The sequence below is a fragment of the Suncus etruscus genome, chromosome 15 (genome assembly GCF_024139225.1).
Source record: "Suncus etruscus isolate mSunEtr1 chromosome 15, mSunEtr1.pri.cur, whole genome shotgun sequence".
Lineage (NCBI taxonomy): Eukaryota > Metazoa > Chordata > Mammalia > Eulipotyphla > Soricidae > Suncus > Suncus etruscus.
The window spans coordinates 80,663,765-80,683,070 of record NC_064862.1 but is presented as its reverse complement, the minus strand read 5'-3'; the positions used below and the strand labels follow the sequence as shown (position 1 = coordinate 80,683,070).

The 19,306-nt window shown below is 44.5% G+C and overlaps 1 protein-coding gene across 1 annotated transcript; it reads left to right on the top strand.

The window, feature by feature from the left end:
* Positions 1-6,142: 6,142 nt before the first annotated feature.
* LOC126030006 (uncharacterized) lies at positions 6,143-19,276 on the top strand. Its single transcript, XM_049788220.1, has 12 exons — positions 6,143-7,133; positions 9,151-9,211; positions 12,859-12,942; positions 13,027-13,174; positions 13,594-13,682; positions 14,637-14,686; positions 15,297-15,361; positions 16,382-16,423; positions 17,940-18,017; positions 18,385-18,514; positions 18,651-18,685; positions 19,058-19,276. Exons 1-12 carry the CDS (start codon positions 6,143-6,145, stop codon positions 19,274-19,276), a joined length of 1,992 nt encoding a protein of 663 aa, XP_049644177.1.
* The last annotated feature ends 30 nt before the right edge of the window (positions 19,277-19,306 follow it).

Here is a 19,306-nt window from a genome sequence, read left to right as displayed (position 1 = left end):
GACATTCACATACATAGCAAAATCCTATCTTATGCAGGACATCTGATGCAATTGTCTCTTTTTTATCTTTTTTCTAATTGGGACAGTTTACTACTCATAGTAATGGCATATGACCACTTCGTAGCTATCTGTCACCCCCTGCACCACATCATGAATCCCACTTCTGTTGCTTGATAGCTCTTGTTAAATTTTTGTCAGTTTCTTTAATTCTCAGCTGTATTTCCTGATAACATCACTGCTGACCCTTTGCAACCAAATGGAAATCCCTCCTTTCATTTGTGACCACACCGCTTCAATGCTTCAACTCCTAAGGCTTGCCTGTGGGGACACCTCCACTGAGCATATGAACATATTTCAGTGGTGCTATCATTGGTGGTGTGCCAATCTCAGAGGTCCTGTACTTTTTATATAAGAATCATGTCCTCTGTTTTGAGAATCTCGTCTAAAGGTGAGTGGTACAAAAACTTCTCCACCTGTGGCTCTCACCTGACCATTGTTTGCTTGTTTTATGGAATGCGATTGGGGTTTACTTCAACTCAATCATCTCTCATTCTTACAATTAACTTGTAATGACCTCAGTGGTATACTCAATTATTGTACCCAGGTTATACCCTTCTTCTACAGTAGGAGAAACAAGGACATTCAGAGAGCCTTCCAGAGGCTTCTCAATAGACTCGTCTAGACTCAATCCTTTAGTTCCTGATTTATTTGGTCCTAAAATTAGAGATGGTTATGAAACCAACCATTTGAAATCATCCTCAGTCCCTGATTATAAAAATTTTGTAAATCCAGTTTATTCTATCAAAATTGCTTATGTTAATTTTTCTTTAAGAGCAGTGAGTAAGTATTCTGGAACAATAAATGTATTGTGACCACTAAAAAACTAAACTATATAACCATTGAGAAGCACTGTATTTGTCACCTATGACAAATGTCAACTATGATATGTCACCACACAAAAATAAAGAATCATGTAGAAAAATATTTAATTATACAAGTATACATATAATTAATAACCATTTTCAAGGTCCATGTCTGCTTATGAAACTATTGCTTGTTGAAATCTACTGATAAAGATTGTATAAGAGGATAAATATAACCACAAATATATCTTGGCTTCATATAGAATTCTCAGGGTTTAATTGGGGGCATCAGCCAATAATGCTGGGGTCACCAGTGCTAAACTTGAGAGTATATAGGAGATCATATAGTGCCTGATATTGACTCCAGAACCATCCCTTTGAGCCAGCTTTCTTATTCTCATCTTCTATTATTCAGACTGCAGGTCATAAAGCAACCGGTTTTGAGGCTATAAATCAAAAGATTATTGTACATATTTGGCATGCAGGAAATCTAAATTTATTACTTCAAAGTCTTATTATCCTATAATCATTATAAGTGGGACCTCTAGCAACAAGCCAGGTGTGGCACAATTTTTTTAGGAAAACCTAGACCAAATTCTTAGGATACAAACCTTATGAGTATCTATACTTTGATTCTATTGAAAAATATATCAAATGAACATAAAACTAAAAATGTTTGTTCAAGTCAAAAGAAACTCAGGCTATGGGTGAAGTGATAACACAGCAGCAGGGCATTTGCCTTGTACAGGGCTATCCTGGGACAGGCCTGGGTTTAATCCCTGGTATCCCATCCCCCAAGCCTGCCAGAAGCAATTTCGAAGTGCAGAGTCAGGAGTAACTCCTGAGCACTGCCAGGTGTGGCCCCAAAACAAAAATATCAGTAACTCAGGCTAAAATTAAAAGAAAATATACACACTGTAATTAAAGGGGACAGTAATTAAAGGGTATTTATAATATATGTAAAATAATCAAGCTCAACAACAAAATCAACTTATTTATAAAAATCAAACTCAGGGAGGGTGAGAGGGATACTATTGACATTGGTGACAGGAAATGTGCACTGGTGAAGGTTCTTGTACACTGTAACTCAATCATGAATAACTTTATCTGTGGGGAAAATGTATTATATATTATGAACAACTTGTGACCATAATGTTTAAAAATTTTGGAAAAAATAAAGCTCAGCAACAAAATCAAGAATATTTATAAAATACATAAAAGAGGGGCCAGAAGATATAGCACGGAGGTAGGACGTTTGCCTTGTATGTAGAAGGATTTTGGTTCAAATCCCGGCAACCCTGTGTCAAGGAACTAGGGGACTTTTTGTCCAATTTTTGCAATTTTTCCAATTTTTGTGAGTCCTTGAGTAACCCGAATATGTGTTTGGAAGTAGAACTCGATACTCAAGCTTGAGACAACTCAGCCATGGTTAAAAGTCAGAAAGCACATACCTTACAGAACCACTTAGAGAACAACATACTAGTTACAAAACTGACATACAAAAAATGTTTGGTAACATGCCAATGTCATTCAATTATAGAAAATAAGACTTAGAACTGTTCAAAATATTTGTTCCAAATTTTTTAGAAAAAAATCCTGTAGATCTCCAACCTATAACATGCAAACCCAGCAAGGGCTAAGACTAAAATAGGATGTTATTTCTAGAGTTAAATATTAATAGAAAATGGAAATGTCTTAGTAAGCGTGTGTTAAAATAGGAGACTTAAGAAGATAAATTATTAAAAAAAAAGATAAATTATTGATTTTAATGAATTAAAATGGCAAAAATCACACATTGAGAGAATAATTTGGAAAAATATGAATGGCATGCTAAGGTCTTGTCCATTGAAACAAAATTTTGCATCCTTGGGTGTTATAGAATTTTAAATAGGATTTGTTCTTTCCAAGAACATTCCATTTATGTTTTGCTTCTTGCATTTACATTCTCAAGTCCTCTGAGATTGGACCAATATGGACCAATTAGACAACCAGGATCTCTGCGCCTTTAGCCTCCAAGGTTTTAGGGGATGCAAATAATTAGTCAGTGCCTCTAGCCCGGTAGTTACTCACCTTCTGTACAATGGTTTCATCTCTGTGACTCTTTGCTTATGGGCATCTCCATGAGAAAGTCCTGCCAGTCCTGAGGAGGAGCTCTGAGCTCTCATCACAAACCTTCCAGGAGAGGTGTTGGGAGCTCTCTTCCCTGGCCATGATCTCCCTAAGATGCATCTCAGCAAGGTAAGTAATGTAGAGGACCACAGTATGTCCTCCACAGTATGTACCATGATCTTCTCAGTTTTTTGTTTTTTGTTTTGTTTTGTTTTTTCCACACAACATAAAGCACATAATATGATAGTAAAAGTCACATAGGATGAGCACAGGAGTCAATGTGTTTATTAGTGTACTAAGTACTAAGGGGCTTTTACAAAGAATCTGGGATTTTTCCTCTAATTACACAAATGACATCTTTTTTTTAAAAACTAATGCAAATATTTTGTATATAGAAATAAGAATCTAGAGAGACAACTCAGAAACACATGCCTTGTATGAGTAAGGCCCTAAGTTCAATCCTCAAAAACAAGACACAGTAAATAATATTGCATATGTTGAGAAATATTGTACAACACCGTGCCATTCTGTGTTCCAGTTCCTTAGAGAATATAAATGATTTTAAATGTCCAGCTGGTTCATAAGCCACAGAAAAATCATAAGCTTGTTTCTACTAAAATTTATTATTGACTGTTCCATTCTACATACATAGGTGATATCTTCCTGTGTTCATCCTTCTGACTTACTGCACATTATATGATATCTTAGTTTCATCCAGATTGCAGCTGGTGGCTGGAAGCTGGCACTGATGATGGGATTTTATGTCTGGAACTCAAATATAAATAACTTTGTGAATTACTGTTCTTTCAATAATTGTTTTAAGTAGGGAAGATGATTCCTCCTTTTTGTTTTTGTTTTTGTTTGTTTGTTTGGTTGGTTTTTGGGCCACACCTGGTGATGCTTAGGTTATGTGCTCAAAAATCGCTCCTGGCTTGGGGGACCATATGGGACACTGAGGGATCAAACCGAGGTCTGTCCTAGGTTAACGCATGCAAGGCAGACAGACACCTTACCACTTGCACCACTGCTCCGGCCCCCTCATTTTGTTTTGCCAAGGATTGCGTTAGCTATTCATGGACATTTATTTATATGCATTTCAGAAATGTCTGATCCACTTCTCTGAAAAATGTCATGGGAATTTTTATAGGAATTACATTAAATATGTACAGTGATTTGGGAAGTATTGACACTGTAATGATGTTAATCCTCCTAATCCATGAGCAAGGCATATATTTTCATTTCCTTGTGTGATATTTTATTTCTTGAAGCAAAGTTTTGTAGTTTTCTTTATATAGCTCTTTCACCTCTTTAAGTTGACTCCAAGATACTTGATTTTTTGAGGTACAGTAGTGAATGGAATTTTTTTAATATCTTTTTCTTCTCTTTCATTGTTTGTATATAAAAACTATGAATTTTGCATATTAACTTTGTAGCCTGCCACTAAAGACTATTGTTCTAAAAGCTTTTTTGGGGAGTCTAGGTTTTTTTAGATATAAGCATTATGTCATCAGCAAACAATGAGAGCTTCACTTCTTCCTTTTCTTTTTTTGGGCCACACCTGTTTGATACTCAGGGGTTACTCCTGTCTATGCACTCAGAAATTGCCCTTGGCTTGGGGGGACCATATGGGACGCTGGAAGATCAAACCACGGTCCATCCTAGGCTAGCGCTTGCAAGGCAGAGACGCCTTACCTCTAGAGTCACCTCTCCAGCCCCTTCCTTTTCTATTTTTAAAAACAAAAAAATAATGACCCATTATGTTTATAAATAAAATTGTAATAAATAACCACGTGTTTATTAAATTTCAAACGTCCCCTAGGAACCAGACATGTTCCCTAAGATGCTACTAGGGACTTCCTCCTTCCTATAAAGAACACAAACAGAGATGATGAAAAATATGCACACACAGTGTGTATATATATATATATATAATTTCGGTCAGCTTAACTATAGATAATGTGCTTGGTGGTGGTGATGGTGGTGGTGGTTGTTTAAAATCAGCTATGGTTTTGGATGAATAAATGGAAGTGTAAATAATGAGTCTTCCTCTGTTGTTTCAATGAAATCACTTATAGATTGTGTAACTAGGCTAGTGAGTTATAGGAATAATAGTATCTGAGTGGTAGGGAGACCACACTTCAGGTCTTACTTCTGGCTCTCTACTCAGAGACGACTCCTGTAGGCTTGAGGAATCATATGGGGTTTCATACAAGGAATCTAGATCTTCTGTATGAGAGATAATTATCCTACCCACTGTACTTTCACGCCAGCCCCAGGTCATAGTATCTTTATCATGGTGGAACATAGGATTTTCTATAAATATGTATGCTTTATGATTAATTTTTTTTTGGTTTTTGGGCCACACCCGGCGGAGCTCAGGGATTACTCCTGGCTGTGTGCTCAGAAATAGCTCCTGGCAGGCATGGAGGACTATATGGGACACCGGGATTCGAACCAACCACCTTTGGTCTTGGATCGGCTGCTTGCAAGGCAAACAGTGCTGTGCTATCTCTCTGGGCCCTTATTATTCAATTTTTGAGGGCTAAGGTTTAAAAGATTTCTATACATAATGAAATGTTTTTGCAAATTTATGAATTATCACAATGAGTCAAACTTCAAGGCTATTTCCATTGTACATTTTAATAATTGAAGAATGAAGTGACTAGAAAATTGTATTTTGCTTCAACTACAACATTTTTTCCAAAAAGATAGATTGTTGTTTTCATTAAAAAAAATAAAGAATACTACATAAATGAAACTATCAGTAACAGTGCTGTAAATCTCTGTGACAATGGGTTTCCTTGCTTCTGATGTTTCTCTTGTTCCTCAAAAGAATCTTCAGTGGCACATCTTGGGCCCAGAGCATGTAGGACACTTGCCAATCCAAGTTTGATCCTCAGCATTCTGTTTAGTTCTCTGCCCTATTTTTGCCAAGAGTGATTCTTAAGCTAGAGCCAGGAGTAATCCAGGTATAGCCCAAAGTCAAAAAAAATCTTCATTGCATGTCTCTAAGTTTGTATACGAAGAGTATGGAGAATGGAAAAAAAAAAGCCATAAAGAAATAGTTCTAAGATAATTTAATTTCACATACTGAAAAATGCTGCCAAGAGTGCTGGGGTAAGCAACCTAAGGAATTGCTAGAACCCCAAAGGGACTGCTTGTCCTTTGACATGTCTCATTTTACCCCTGTCAATCATCTTTTTCTCTTCCAAAGGTGTCAAAGCTACATAGAACCACAAAATCTAACCAGTGTCTCAGCCTTCTTTCTCATGGGGCTCTCAGATGATCCAGATATACAGCCCCTCCTGTTTGGGTTGTTCCTCTCCATGTACCTGATCGCTGTCTCAGGTAATATCGTCCTCATCATAGCTGTCTGCTCAGACCCTCACCTCCACACCCCCATGTACTTCTTCCTCTGCAATCTGTCCTTGGCTGACATCTGCTTCATCTCTACCACCGTTCCTAAGATGCTAATGAACCTCCAAACACACAGCAAAGCTATCTCTTATACAGGATGCCTGTCTCAGATGTCCTTTTTGATCCTCTTTGGATGTATGGATGGCATGCTTCTGACTGTCATGGCCTATGACCGGTTCATAGCCATCTGTCACCCCCTGCACTATTCAGTCATCATGAACCCCAGTCTCTGTTCCCTCTCAGTTCTGATTTCTTTCTTGGTGAGCCTTTTGGACTCTCAGCTACACAACCTAATTGCACTACAACTTACCTGCTTCAAGGACGTGGAAGTTTCCAATTTCTTTTGTGACCCTTCTCACCTTCTTCACCTCGCCTGTTCTGTCACCTTCACCAATAATATGGTTATATATTTTGTTGGTGCCATCTTTGGCCTTATTCCAACCTCGGGGATCCTTTTCTCTTACTATAAAATAGTGTCATCTATCCTGAGGGTCCCATCTTCTGGAGGAAGGTCCAAGGCCTTCTCCACTTGTGGCTCTCACCTGTCCGTGGTTTGCTTATTTTATGGAACAGCCATTGGGGTGTACCTTGGATCATCCTTGGCACCATCCCCCAGGAAGGATATGATGGCCTCCATTATGTACACAGTGGTTGCTCCCATGTTGAACCCCTTCATCTATAGCCTGAGAAATAGGGATATCAAAAGATCCCTCTGGAAGCTTCACAGCAGAACAACCTCTCATTGTGTGTGTAATCTTTTTTGAAGATTGGAGAAGAACTACAACAAATGCATACCACATTCTTCCTAATGCTCTATTTTTTTCAGTCTCACAGATTTCACCCTCTATTTCATCTTTGAATGTTACTTATTCTGTACATTGCTTCAAATTTATGGTAGGAGAAATGGCCTGAGATCCTTCATATTTGAAGATAAAGTCATGAAAATTCTCCTCAATGTCACAAATATTTTTCTATCTTCTTAAACTGAGCCTTCTTGTCTAAGATTTCTGTGTATTTGCAATGCATGATTTTCATTTTTCGGTTTTTGCATCAGAGCTGCTTATTCAGGATATTCAGAAAATTCCATTCAGTGGTTTCCAGCCATGAAGTTTTGTAGAATTCCCTAGAGAATATTTACCAATACTGCTGTATGGTTATTTATCACTGGAAATTCTGACTTTAGTAGACTGATATGAGGTATCTTTTGCTTGAACACAAAGATTCCTTTTCCTTGGATTTTAACTCTTTCCTTAGATGGATTCTCTATTTTCCCCAAGTGAATAGAATCATCCAGCTTTTCCATTTCTCATAATTTATCTGCAATATCCCCTCCAGTTCTATCCATGTCCATGCAAGTTATTTTATATTTTCTTTTTTTGTGAACACAGGACCCCTGAGGAGATTGCCTCTTCATTTGGGGATCTGACTAGAGGTAACTAGCATCAGCACTGAGTTAAATTGTGGGGAAATAAGTATAACATTGTTTTGATATAAAAACATAAACACTAGGTAGTAAAAGATGTCAGGAGTATTCTCTATTAAATAAAAGAAAAACAAGAAGGTATATTTTTGCCTATAAGAGCCAAAGACGTTCTCCTTTAAAATTGTTCAATGCCCACTTGTATTCTTGAAAACTAAAGATGCTTTATAAATCGGGTTTCCAGTTCCAGTGATAAAAACCATATCTAGTTATAAAAGTATGTATGTTTCATAAATTGTAATTTATGTCATTATTTTGTTCTCAAGGTTTCTTCTTGTTTAGGATTGAATAAAATGTTTCTCTTGGCCTGCACAACATTATTACTATGTCTTAATATAAATCACCAACAGGGATTTTCTGTGACAAAAGCAATGTGTGAACAGGAAGGACAGTGTTCAGGAAGCCATGTGATGCAGGCATTGAGTCTGCCCCTCCTGCAGGAAAAGTCCTTTGACTCATCCTAGGTCCCAAATATTATTTACCATAAAGGAATGCATGACTATTTTAGTGAAGCACAGGGCTTAAGCATTTTTTTCATCTTGTTCCTCACATCTTTACAAGATGAATACAACAGAAGAATGGAGTAAATGTCAAAGAGTTCTAACAGAACACTTGCAACAAGCAAGAAATATAGCTAAATGGTATGAGACCTCAAGTGTGGTTACTGTATTAATCTTTTGTTTAGGGACTCAGCAAAACTCTGGGTTTATTCCTGGTTCTGAGTTTGGGAATGACCCCTGGGGTGATTAGGAGACCATATGGGATTCGGGGATTGAACCTAGGTTCAATGCAGACAAGACAAGCAAGCACCCTACCTGCTGCATTATCTTTCCAGCTCCCTTATCATATTTTCAAAATGCTTAAACTAAAAAACAAATAGACAATCCTGGACTGCGCCCAGGATCATTGATTTTCCCAAAGGTAACTCTACCTAGAGGTTCACACAATGTAACAGGGGCTGTGGAATTCTTCCCGCTGTAGCTCAGCTAATCCACAAGTTCAGCCTCTATTCTGCCTCTTCCTGTCCATGTACCTGGTCACCATCACAGGAAATCTGGTCATCACCTCTGACATCCACCTATACACCTCTATATATTTCCTCCTTTCCATCCTATCCATTGCTAATATTGGCTTTACCTCCACCAGTCTTTAATATGATTTAAAACATTCACACTCAGAACAAAACCATTTCTCATTCAGGCAAACTGGTGCAATTATTTTGTTTTTACCTTTTTGCATATTTGGACAGTTCACTGATGATTTTGTATGATTGCTTTGTAGTTATCTGTCGCACCCTGTACTACCTTGTCATCATGATCCTTCATCTCTGTGGCCTGCTTCTGTAACATCTGTTTTCATAAGCCTATTGGACTCCCAACTGAATTGTATGATCGTGTTACTTAGTTTTTGCAGCACAAATTCCTCACTACTTCTGTGAACTCCCTTAAATCCTCAAGCTTGCCTGGGATGGGAGGCTACCTTCACTGAAAATCTATTACTGTATTTGTTCATTGCCATATTTGCTGGTATACAGATCTCAGAAATCCTTGTACTCTTATTCCAAATTTGTGTCCTATGTTGTTTGGTTTTGGGGGGTTGGGTCACACCTGGTGATGCTCAGGGGTTACTCTTGTTTATGCACTCAGAAATCACTCCTGGCTTGGGGGCCATATGGGACACCGAGGGATTGAACTGACTGCAGTTCGTCCTAGGCTAGTTCGGGGCAACACTTGCACCACCACTCCAACCCGTGTCCTCTGTTTTTTTTTTTCTCTTGGTTTTTTTTTGTTTGTTTGTTTGTTTGTTTTTGGGTCACACCCAGCAGTGCTCAGGGGCTACTCCTGGCTCTATGCCCAGAAATCACTCTTGGCAGGCTTTAGGGACCATATGGGATGTCGGGATTCGAACCACCATCCTTCTGCATGCAAGGCAAATGTCCTATCTTCATGCTATCTCTCTGGCCCCTGTGTCCTCTGTTTTTAAAAATCTCATCCACTGGTGGGAGGTACAAAGCTTTCACCTGTGGCTCTCACCTATTGTTTACTTATATTATAGAACAGGTATTGGGATGTACTTCAGCTCAGCTGTCACCCATTCTCCCAGGAGGAGGGGGTGTCTTCTGTGGAGTACATAATTCTTGTCCCCAGCTGAATCCCTTCATCAGCCTTAGAAACAAGACATCAAGAGGGCTTCTGGAAGCTTCTCATTAGGATAGCCTAATCACTTTAATGTGTTGTTTTTTTATTTTTAATTGCGTTATTTAAGTACTGCAGTTACAAAATTGTTCATTGTTGGGTTTCAGTCACACAATGTACACCATCTTTCACCAGTGCACTATTCCCATCACCAGTCTCCCATTTACCTCCCATCTCTGCGTTGCAAACAAATTGCTTCTCTCTCACTCTCTCGCTTTCACTCTCTTTCTCTTTCCTTTTTGACACTGTAGTTTGCCTATTGTTAATGGAGTGGTGCTTTGCCTATTAGTTTCTCCCCTTTCAGTGCCAAGTTATTGTCCAAGAAATTAGTTTCATCTATCATTGTCCTAGTAGACCCTTCTTTACTCTAGCTACATTCACCACTCTGTGGCAAGCTTTCTACCCTGAGCTAGATCTCATGACCTCTGTCTTTATTGTCTCTAGGTATTATTACCATACTATCTCTTGTTTTTTCTTGTTTTTGGGCCACACCCGGTGACGCTAAGGGGTTACTCCTGGCTATGCGCTCAGAAGTCGCTCCTGGCTTGGGGGACCATATGGGACGCCGGGGGATCGAACCGAGGTCCGTCTCCTAGGCTAGCGCAGGTAAGGCAGGCACCTTACCTCCAGCGCCACCGCCCGGCCCCCTCTTGTTTTTTCTTATATCCCAAAAATGAGTGGCATTATCCTATGTCTATTTCTTTCCCTCCTGCTCATTTCACTCAGCATAATAGTCTCCATGTCCATCTATGTATAAGCAAATTTCATGACTTTATTTTTCCTAGTGGCTGCATAGTATTATATTATATAAATATATCACATTTTCTTTAGCCATTCATCTGTTGTCAGCAAGGTTCAAGCCCAATTCTGTAGCAAGCTTCCTGTTAAAGCTATTGGAAACAGAGTCCAACGAATGCTACATTGCTCAAGATAGCCATGCACTGAAAAAAAGAAAAAAAGAAAAAGTATTAAAGTTGGACTGATAATACAGTGATCAGGGCACTTGCCTTGCATGTGGGCCAACATGAAAGGATCAATCCATGACATGCCATATGGTCCCCTCTAGCACTGCCAGGAGTAATTCCTGAAGCACAGAACCTTGGGCACCACAGGGTGTAACCCAAAAATCAAATATAATAACAAAAGTAATAATAAAGTATAAACCAATAAAAATTGATCTGATTGCAGGTTTAAGACTCTCAGAAGGTGACCACAGCCAGTGTTCCATTTTCCTGTTTCCAGTTGAGATTCCATATGCATGGAAGGGGGCCAGATTAGCCTATACTCCTGGCTTACTCCTGACTGTACACTCAGGCATCGCATCAGACCCACTAGAGGGCCCTCCAGGCATGCAGTCCAGGACAGGCCAATGGAAGGTGCCAGAAATAACAGAGACACCTGGATGCCCAGAAGTGAATCCAGCCCTCCATGTACACGCAAAGATCATGCTGTCCCATCAATTCAGTATCTACAGGAACCAGGGCTGTTCCCCAGGCTTTCTAGGGGCCTCAAAGTGGAGACAACTGGAATTGGGTGCCTATCCCATTCAGCCCAGCGCACCATCCCTGTGGCTATCCCTACAGTCAGACACTCAGTAGGGGTTTGTCCTTCTAGAAGCTTCTTGGCTATGCTCTGACATTTGGTGGTTGACACCTGCTCAAGGGGCTTTCTGGGGATGAGGGTACAAGGGGGGAATTAAGTTTCCTTACTACCAGCTATCACCTTCCTGTAACCCTCATGCAACCTGTCTGCACTCATATTTCTCTGGGAATCTACCTGGCCCTTGCACACATCCCTTGGTCTTACAGGTACACAGAATAGAGTCTCACCAACGGTTTTGTTGGGTTTTGTTTGCTTGTTTGTGTTGTGGTGCTTGGGCATGCTCCTGACTCTGTGCTCAATCATAATACCTGGAGGGCTCAGGGGAGCCTGTGAGGTTCTGGGAATTGGAACCAGGTTTGTTGTGAAGGTGAGTGCCCCCATCTGCTCTTCTATCACTCAGGCCTGTTCCTCCCCTCTGCTCCTCTTCCCTTACCTTTCCTCCCCTCCTCTCTCTTTCTCTCTCTTCCTCTTACGCTCCTGTTCCTCCCTCTTTCTCCCTCCCTCTCTCTCCCCCCACCATTATAGTGGCTAGATACACCTATACACTCACACAGAGTAAATAAAAGATGACTAACAGGAATAAAGGGGCAAGATTAAGTGATACAATACAGCAGGCAGGAAATTATCCTTAAATGCAGCCAACACAAAAACACAGATTTGATTCCTGGCATCCCATATGGTCCCCACCAAGCACAACTAGAAGTGACCCTGAGCACCTCTGAATGTGACCCAAAAATCAAAACCAACAAATAAAAAAAAAAACCATGAATAAGACTGCTGTAGTTTTTTTGGGGGGGAGGCATGTACTTGAGGCTGATTAGAGGTTAAGAGGTTACTCCTCACTTTGCGCTCAGTGGTGGTGCTCAGAAGACATGTGGAGTGCAGGCAGGCTTGTAAGGCAAAGGGTTTTCCCCTGACTAATGCTTAATGCTCTGGTCCCAGACAAGGAACATTTTTGTTTGAATTTTGGGCCACACCTGGTGGTAGTCAACACTTAATTCTAGCTAAGCACTCAGGAGATCCTATAGGGTGCCAGGGATTTTAACCCTTGGCAGAGCAAGCACCATCTCTTCTCCACTGGTTTATGAGTCTGGTTGGGCATTTTCCTTCCTGAGACCCAGGGTTGATGTGGGTGGTCGGGTGACGTGGCCTGTACAGGCCTGGAGGTTCACCCTCATTCCTTTTCATCCAGATACCGCAGGTCCCAGGGCCTTGAAGAGCAGATAGCCTTTGGTAAACTGGTGCCTGGGCTGCAATTTTACAACCGCAGAGCTGAGTGCCAAGTACACAGAGGGAGGCAATTAGCAGGCTGGCCCATAAATAACACAGACTTCAATTAAGGGTCAGCTGCCCATTGCAGGTGGCAGCGAGGTTGCCTCGTGGACCAGGGCGGGGCCGAGGAGTCAAAAGGACCCCGGATAGGGTGGCCAGGGGAAGGCGTTTCTAGGGTCCTGAACTTGGCCAAAACCCTGCAGTTCCTGCCTGGCTTTTCCAAGGGCCTCAGAAAGGTGGGTAAGTTGGGACCTGTTCGTGGAGGTCACCAGGGAGAGAAAAGGTTGAGCTGGGGGGCTCAGGAAAGTTGAGAAGCTTGACCATGCAGGGGGTTGGAGCTGCTAAAGAGAAGCTTCAACAGGGATGCAGGGAGAGTTCATTCCTCCCGGCTCCTCACCTCCTTGCCAACTTCTATTCATCCTTCAAAACCCAGTCAGTAACTCAAGGTCAACTCAGGTATCATAACTCCAGCCCAGCAGCCCTGGAATGTCTGTCCCCCACACCACCTCCTGGGGGTTCTACCATTAACTAGTGTTCATCTGTGAATGAGATTTGTAGAGGAGGGCTGGAGTGTGCTTGTAGGGGTGCAGAGTGCTGAAAGGGGAGGGGACCTGTCTGGCTCTGGACCTGCCCTTCTTCCTTCTCTAACCTCCAGCTAAAGCCTCGTGACTCCTGCATAAAGATGGCCTCTCAGGAGCCCCCAGAGTACCACAAAGTGCCGGTGAGGTTACAGGATCTTTTCTGGTAATCCTTGAGGGAGGGGGCTCGCCAGCTCCCGGCAGAGGGAGGGCCACAGGGTTGGGGCTGTAGGTAGGGTTTGGGGCACTAACCCCAACCAGATGGGGCACCATGTTTAATTCAGCATCTCATGGGTTCCTAGTTCATCAACAGAAATCCCCCCCCAAACCCAGGTCTTTTCAAATAAGACCATTTCTCTGCTTCCTTTTGGGGGTACAGAGGCTTGTGCTATGGGGTCACTCCCGGAGATGCTCCAGGAAGTGGCCCTGAGGACTGACTCAACCCTACACTTGTGCAAAGCCCAGGATGGCTTTGCCCTGATGGCATCTTCACAGCCCCTCAGAGAGAACCAGTGTGTTTGTATGGGGGACCACCCAGCAGTGCTCTGCTCAGGGCTGATTCCTGGCTCTGTACTAAGTAAGGGATCCCTCCTGGTGGGGCTCAGGAGACCATAGAGGTGCCAGGGTTCAAGCCCAGATGGGCCTTGTGCAAGGCAAGTACCTTCCCCACTTTATTTTATCTTAGGTTCCAAAGAGACCATTTCTGAGCCAGAGATAGCCCATAGGTTAGGGTGCTTCCTTTGCACACTGTGTGATTCCTGGCCCTGCTGTGTGTACCTCACCTACAGAAATAAAGTTGAGAAAGATTGTTTCTAAGAAACCAGAGTGAGTCTTCTCATCCAAGAGGCCCTAGAGGTCACACAGGGGTTATAGTGCTTGTTTTGCACCAGGGACACCCCAGGTCTGTCCCTGGCACTACATAGAGTCTGCTGAGCTGCAGTACACCCGAGTAAGTTCAGGGCACTGCTGGGGTGAGCCAATTTACCCCATACCCCCCCAAAAAAGTAAATTACCTTTAGGATTTAGGAGAGCTCATCCCACCTGGGTATTATTAGTAGACCTGGGGGCTTCCTGGAGGCAGTGACAGGTGTGAGTTTTAACTCTCCATGACTTTTTCCAGGCTTCGCCTGAACCTGCAGACACGAATGAGACTGAAATGGAATTCTCCAGGTGAGACTGATTCTTGGGACCTGAGGGCCCCGTGAAGGGTCAAGTCAGAATTTCACCTGGTCCCCTGACCCAGGTGGCAGGATGGTTATTGTAAAGGGGGAAACTGAGTCCGAGAAAAAGAAGGAAAGCCTCTGCTGGTGTTTCTCCTCTGGTTCCTGCATTCTGAGAATGGCTTTGTTTACATTCAATTGTGGCTTAAACCCAGGGCATTACAGCTGTGCTTCCTGGGCCAGGAGCTAGGCCTGCAGATACTTAGGTGCTGTCTGAGCACTCTGGTGTTTCCCAGAACATGTGCACACGTGTGTGCCAGTGTGAAGCCCAGGCTTGGTCTCCAGCACCACAGTACTGTACTCTGCAGTACAGCAGAGGCAGGCATTGAACAATTTACTGGCCTGTGGCCTGATAGTTGCTGGTGCACCCCCCAACCCCCTGCGCACCTCACAAAATCTTGTTCCTGAAAATGTGACATTGAGCTCCTTGTTCTCTTGGGGAATGGGGACCATAGATCATAGGGGGCAGGCCCAGATCTACTGGAGGGCTAGATCTGGGGCCAGGACCCATCTAGGGGCAAGCTATGGACCTCCCCAATCTTCTGGAACTTACTCTTCAGCTCGCTCCAGCAGGTTTTTCTCCTCTCTCAGGTTAAGTGCACAAGTCCAGAATATTCAGAATTCGGTGAGTCTCACCTGCAGCCCTCCTCTCCCTCCTGTTGGGCCTTAGCAGCCCAAATGGGCAAACACCTTCTCTCCTTGTTGCCACATACTTTGGTCCCCAAGGCCTTCCTGTGAGTTTTTCCAATTCGTGCAGAAGTTCACGTGTAAAGGAGCTGGTTCTTTGGTCCTGAACTGGCGCTTCCAGGTTTGAGCCCAGGCCTGGATTCCCTGCACAGGAGAATGCATGCCATAATGGGCTGCTGTCTTCTAAAATATTCTTGCCTGTAGGAATGTTCTCTGTCTACATTGGCCAGCCTGGCTCCTGCTGGCCTCAGGGTACATTCATCCAATTAACTTCAGTTGTGACCTCATTAGAGACTGCTTGGGGCGGGGGGGGGGGGGGGAGAATAAGAGGGAATGGAGTGAGAGCTCAGCAGGTTGGGTGCCTGCCTTGCAGGCAGCCAATCCAGATTCGATTCGATCCCTGGCATCTCATATGGTCCCCCACTGCCAGGAGTAATTCCTGAGTGCAAAGTCAGGAGAAGTAACCCCTGAACATCACCAGGTGTGGCCTTGAAAGAGAACTAAGTGGAAGAAGGTGCAGATGGAGTGTCTGCAGGATAAAGGGAACAGAGAAAGTGTGAGGGTGAAAATGAGCTGTCGGGAGGGTCTGCTGCTGTCTGGAGGCTTAGAGACAGACTTGGACTGGGGGTTCTGCACCCCAAAACCTCAGATAATGAGGGAAGGTTGAGCATTAGGGGCCATAGGCACAGATTGAGCTAAGGCCCTGGGTAGGACCCAGACTGGTGGGTTGGGGCAGGAGATGGGACAGTGTGCTGGGCTGAGCAGGGGTAAACAGTGAGCGTCCAAGACTATCTTTGCCCTTGCTGGTGAGAATGATGTCAAACTCCTAAGTCACATGAGTGGTGAACAGAACCCCCAGATGTATCCAGGGCCCAGAGAAGCAGAATGACCCACCACAGGTCACACAGCATTCAGTCTTTCCCCTAATTGATTTCCATCTTCCCTGCTTTCTTCTCAGTTTCAGAAGATTAATGACAGTGTGGGTCACCTTACTTCAAAGGTGAGTGATATTGGGCACTCGAGGACCTTGGGCAGGGGGTTGACCAGGCAGGTGTTGGGGTGTCCTGTACCATGAGGAAAATGGGACCCTGTGACATCTCAGAGTTATCTACCCCCTCCCTCAGCCTCTTCCCGCCACCACCACCACCTCCCCCCAACCTGTTTCCAGGCTCCATGCAAGTGCTTGGAGTTTGATTGCTTGGGGGCCACATCTGGCAGTGCTCAGGGCTGACTCCTGGCTCTGCATTTATGAATCCCTGCTGGTGCACTGAGGACTCTGAGATCCAGGGATGAACCTGGGTCAGTCACTTGGAAGGCAAGAGCCCTACTACTGTATTATCTAGTCCCAAAGGCAGCGGTTTGAGGGGTTTTTTTTGGATTTTTCATTTGGGGGGGCTACACCCAGTGTGGTTATGGATTATTCCTGGCTCTGTACTCAGAAATTCTGGCAGGCTCGATGAACCATATAGATACCAGGGATAGAACATGGGTCAGTTTCATGCAAGGCAGATGCTCTCCCCATTATTTTATATCCAAACACTGCATTTTAACAGCAGGGAGGTCACTTGCATGAAGCTGACTTGGGTTCAATCCCCCAGTACAGCAGCATGTCCTGAGAAGCCCCTGGAAGTGATCTGTGAGTGCAGAGCTGGGGCTAAAATCTGAGCATGGTCAGATGAGGCCAAAAAAAAAGAAAAGAAAAAGAAAAAAAATTTACCTTTGAAAAAGCAGGTAATTGGACTGGAGTGAGTGTGAATATAGTTAAGGCATTTGGTGCTAGTGCTGAGGCTGAGCTCTGTTAGGTTCCCCAGTCTGCAAGGTCCCCTAGCATTTATGGTTCTGAGCCCTGATCCCCCACAGAGTGTGATACAATCCCCAAATCAGGCACACTGGGCAGGGTTTGAAGGTCTCAGGGCACAGATCCAGCTCTGGAAGAGGAAGGGCTGGACAGTCCTGGGCTCCAGCCTGCTGGCTCTGGGCTCTGCCCTGGCTGCTAGCCCTTCTGTCACCTGGCCCCTTCCTCCTTGCTGCTGGTAGAACTTTCTGCCGGTGCCAGATGTGCCTGGCAAGGGGTCAAACTCACATCTAAGACGAAGAGGATCATGAGGTGTCAGCTCAGGCACAGAGATGGTTCCAAATTGGTGGCAGGGGGCCTGGCCAGGAAGCCCCAGTAACATGATTCTTTATTCAACAGATATTTCTCCATCTTCTTGCCAAGTGTGAATGTAGGTGCCAGGGAAATAGCAAAGAGCTAAGACAAGCCCTGGGACACAGGAGGGACTGAAACGTACGTGTGTGTGTGTGTGTGTGTGTGTGTGTGTGTGTGTGTGTGTGTGTGAGAGAGAGAGAGAGAGAGAGAGAGAGAGAGAGAGAGAGCAGGGGAGGGGGAAACTGGGATGTACGCCCAGATTATCTCTCTCCATAGTTTCAGCACCCAGGGCTGCCCACATGTGAGGCGAACACCCTCACACTGGATTCACTCTGGCCCCTTGAGTGCTTACCCTCCCCTCATCTAGGTAGAAGAGTTGGTACTTCACTTGACAGCTCGTAAAAGGCAACTGGAGGATGAGGATCAGGATCGTCAGTCCAGACTGGTAAGTTCTGGGGTCCCCTGGAGGCAAGGGGCAGGCTGAAGGCAAAGGCCTGGACATTTCTCAGGGCTGCAGGGACAGGCACTAGCCAGGCCACTCCCCCAGGGAATAGACCAACAACTTGGGGTCGCAGGGGCCACCTTGGCTTCACAGCACTTGAGGACTCAGGGTCCTGCTGCCACCAGCCTCAGCTGCCAGATTTCTTTTCTTTTTTTGGCGAGGGGACATGGAGAGGCTGGTGCTCAGGGATTATTCCTGGCTTAGTGCTCAGGGGTCTCTGCTGGTAGGCTCAGGGGAACTTACCTGCAGGGGATCAAACCTGGGTCAGCTGTGTGCAAGGCAAGCACCCTATAGCTGTGCTATCTCTCAGGTTCCTCAGCCACTTGATTATGACATAGAAGAGGCCCTAGAAGAATTCAGCTTGTATGAGCAGCCACTCAGAGAAGTCAAGGCTGGGGACCCGCAGCCAGAAGTCCAGCCCGACGAGAAGCAGCAGCTGGGTCAGAATCTTCCTGCAGTTTCCAACCAGGATGCACAGACAAAGAGTTGAGTAGCCCCCAGAATAAAGGGGGGAGAGCCGGGGTTCTCCTGGGGCAATGGGAGGGCTGAACTGTGTCCTCCTACCTCTGACCCTAGGTCCATCCTCAGTGTCCGAACAGGAACTGACCCTGGTAAGTCCATAGTCCCAAGGGCCAAGAGTCACATGGCCCCGCCCTCATCAGGCCCCACCCCTGAGTCAGCCCCGCCCGCCTAGATGGTCCCGCCCCTTGAACATGCCCCTTGAACATGCATCTCCACTACCCAGTTGACTTGCCCCCTTGGTTTGTAGCCCCACCCCAAGGATTTGGCCCTGGTCATGCCCCTCGCCCTCAGCAGGACACCCTACCTGGACCTCCATAGGGTTTTCTAGTCTGAGACCAGTCTAGGGCAGGTGCTCAGGCTGAACCCCAGGCCCTTCTGAAATCTCTCCAAGGTAGTAAGGCCAAGTCTTTGGATCTTCCTGAGCTGCAAAGCTGTCAGTACTCTGGCACCTTCATTGACAGCGTTGCTGGGTGGGGATCCAGCCAGCATCTTGTCCTCTTCAGGCTCCCCACCCAGCACCCATAGAGGCAGCACAGAAGGGGGTGGCCAAAACTAAGGGATTTACCTGCCCTCTCCACCCATCCACAGGAGCCGCCTTGGAATTACCAGCAGCTCATAACGTCCATGTGAGTTCTCCCCCTGTGGCACCTGGCTTCTGGGCAGGGAAAGCAGCTAAGTAAAGTGTGGCATTCCTTCTGCACAGCGGAGGA